At 34.3% G+C, this 2,302-nt stretch overlaps 1 protein-coding gene across 1 annotated transcript; it reads right to left on the reverse strand.

Moving 5' to 3' along the window:
- Positions 1 to 369: 369 nt before the first annotated feature.
- LOC141714576 (uncharacterized) lies at positions 370 to 1,697 on the reverse strand. The gene is made up of 2 exons (XM_074518090.1): positions 1,223 to 1,697; positions 370 to 1,034 (listed from the first exon to the last, which is right to left on the reverse strand). Exons 1-2 carry the CDS (start codon positions 1,695 to 1,697, stop codon positions 370 to 372), a joined length of 1,140 nt encoding a protein of 379 aa, XP_074374191.1.
- Positions 1,698 to 2,302: the final 605 nt, after the last annotated feature.

Here is a 2,302-nt window from a genome sequence, read left to right on the forward strand (position 1 = left end):
TTATAATAAGTTAGTTAAAACATATATGATCACAATTTAGGAAGGTTATAGAAAACTTCTTTAATCACAACATTTGATGTAACATTAGTGCTTTTCCCATTATCGTCATCAATAAGAATATGTAGTCCTTCTGGAGACACGGGATATTGCAACGTATAACTGACCATGAGAGAATACGGGCCGAGGAAGATACAATCCAACTATGTCCAATGATTGTCCTTGGCTCTTGTTCACAGTCATGGAAAAACATATTTGGAGAGGAAATTGTGTCCTTTTAAATTCAAATGGCCAATTCGTATCTGTTGGGACCATATCGATTCTTGGAATTAGATGTTTCGTACCAACTTGAGATCCACAGAGAATTTGACATTATATACTATTTTTTTTGCATCCAGTAACTATCATCCTTGTACCATTACATAGACCCATTATATGATTTAAATTCCTCATCAACATAACAACAGCTCCAACCTTTACTTTCAACTCATGTTTAGGCATACATGGCATATTAATGGAGTTCGGATACTCAACTGGAAATGACGAATCAAAGTCATTATCATCAACTCCCCTATCTTCAATTGAATCTTGACTGAGATAAGTATGAACATTACCCGGAACTCTTTCAAGAATCTTCGCATTGATGTCGTCAACTACAACGTTTGTTGGAGTCAAAATAGATCTCGATCTCAGATACTCCTGTGAATGCATATTATTCTGAAAATCTGGATATATAATGTCAATTAGGGTTTTTATTAGATTTTTCAAGGGACTCTTGACAACATAGTCATCAGGAACTACAAACTCAGTTTCAACATCTGCACGATGAGTATCAATGCATTCAACTTTTTTGTCTCCAATCTCAAGTTGCCATTTACTAAAGTCAGCTATTACTTTATTTCTAGCTTCGAAATTACCTGAATGTAATCTCATGTTCAGAATGAGAAGAAAGACCTTGCAAGATTTCCAAAGTCGGGATTTGTTAAATGATGTATTCACTATTTCAGCCCTTCCGGCCTTAGGCAAAATAGGTATATCTGTCGAAAATCACCACCAAAAATAACTGTAATACCACCAAATGGTCTTTTTCCTCGTTCTACATCAATGGAAACCATTATGTCTCACAAACTTCTGTCCACGGCTTCAAATGCATAGCGATGCTGTATTGGAGCTTCATCCTATATTATAAGACTTGTGTGCTACATCAACTCCGCAATATCTGTACCATGTTTTATTCCAGCAATAGAACTCTGATCTAATTTTAGCGGTATTTTAAAACTAGAATGAGCTGTTTGGCCACCAGGAAGAAGTGTAGCAGCAATTTCAGAGCCTATAACAGGAAGAACAATCTTTCCTTCTGATCGAAAACGTGAACAAAAAGTTTTCCAAAGGAACATTTTACCACATCCATCGCTCCCGTAAACAAAAAACATTCCACCTTTATTTTTGTTTACATTATCAACAACTGCATTATATACATCCAGCTGCCTTGAGTTCATATTTTTATGAGTTTTTTCGTGATTAAGTCTCAATTCTTCTTTATTGTAGCTAGTTTCCTCAACAATGAGACGATTGACAAAAGTGTGAAAAAATCGTTCGTCGGAAAATGGCATCATATGAAAATCTCTTAAGGACTTACCAACATCATTTAACAACTTTTCAATCTCTGCACAAAAAAACAATGGTAAATGTTCTGACATCTAATTAAAAACAATAAAAGTAATACTACTGTTACCCAGTAATGATACAATTATTTAAGGGGGTTGGATACAATTGTATAAATATTTCGAACAAGTAATAAAATATAACAGCTTTTTATATATCTGATAAAAACTGTTACAAAATCCTCTCAAGAAATACTGATGTTCTTGAGAGCTGATAGGTCGAATGATCCTCGAGTGTTGCTCACTAAGTGTTGACCTAAACTGTGTTTATATACTACACAGCTCCAACAGATTAATCTAAGATATGCATTATCAAAAACTAACTGAAACTGATACATATCTTAAACTAAACAGATAAAGTCCTATCTCTCAGACGTAACAGATATCTACTCCACATTATAAAGAACAGAACAAATCCATTAATGCTGACTGTCTTTAAATACTGATGTCATATAAATCCTGATGACATACCAAATCCTGACGGTACATCAGATCATGATGACATCCGAACAGCCAGATCCTGAGCTTCTTCTTGATCATTGAGAATTCAATATGTAACAATCTCCCCTAATTTATGCTTAATATAATGAAGCATAAATTCCATTCTCAATGATGCCAAAACCAATCTACAAAATGTACAA

The sequence above is a fragment of the Apium graveolens genome, chromosome 3, assembly GCF_009905375.1.
Source record: "Apium graveolens cultivar Ventura chromosome 3, ASM990537v1, whole genome shotgun sequence".
Classification (NCBI taxonomy): domain Eukaryota; kingdom Viridiplantae; phylum Streptophyta; class Magnoliopsida; order Apiales; family Apiaceae; genus Apium; species Apium graveolens.

Bases quoted from the DNA above. Each gene is read 5' to 3' on its own strand.
- LOC141714576 (XM_074518090.1), bottom strand. From the start codon at position 1,697: ATGTCAGAACATTTACCATTGTTTTTTTGTGCAGAGATTGAAAAGTTG. The intron at 1,035-1,222 runs GTACAGATATTG...GATTTTCGACAG, and splicing joins TATTGCTGGAATAAAACATG to ATATACCTATTTTGCCTAAG.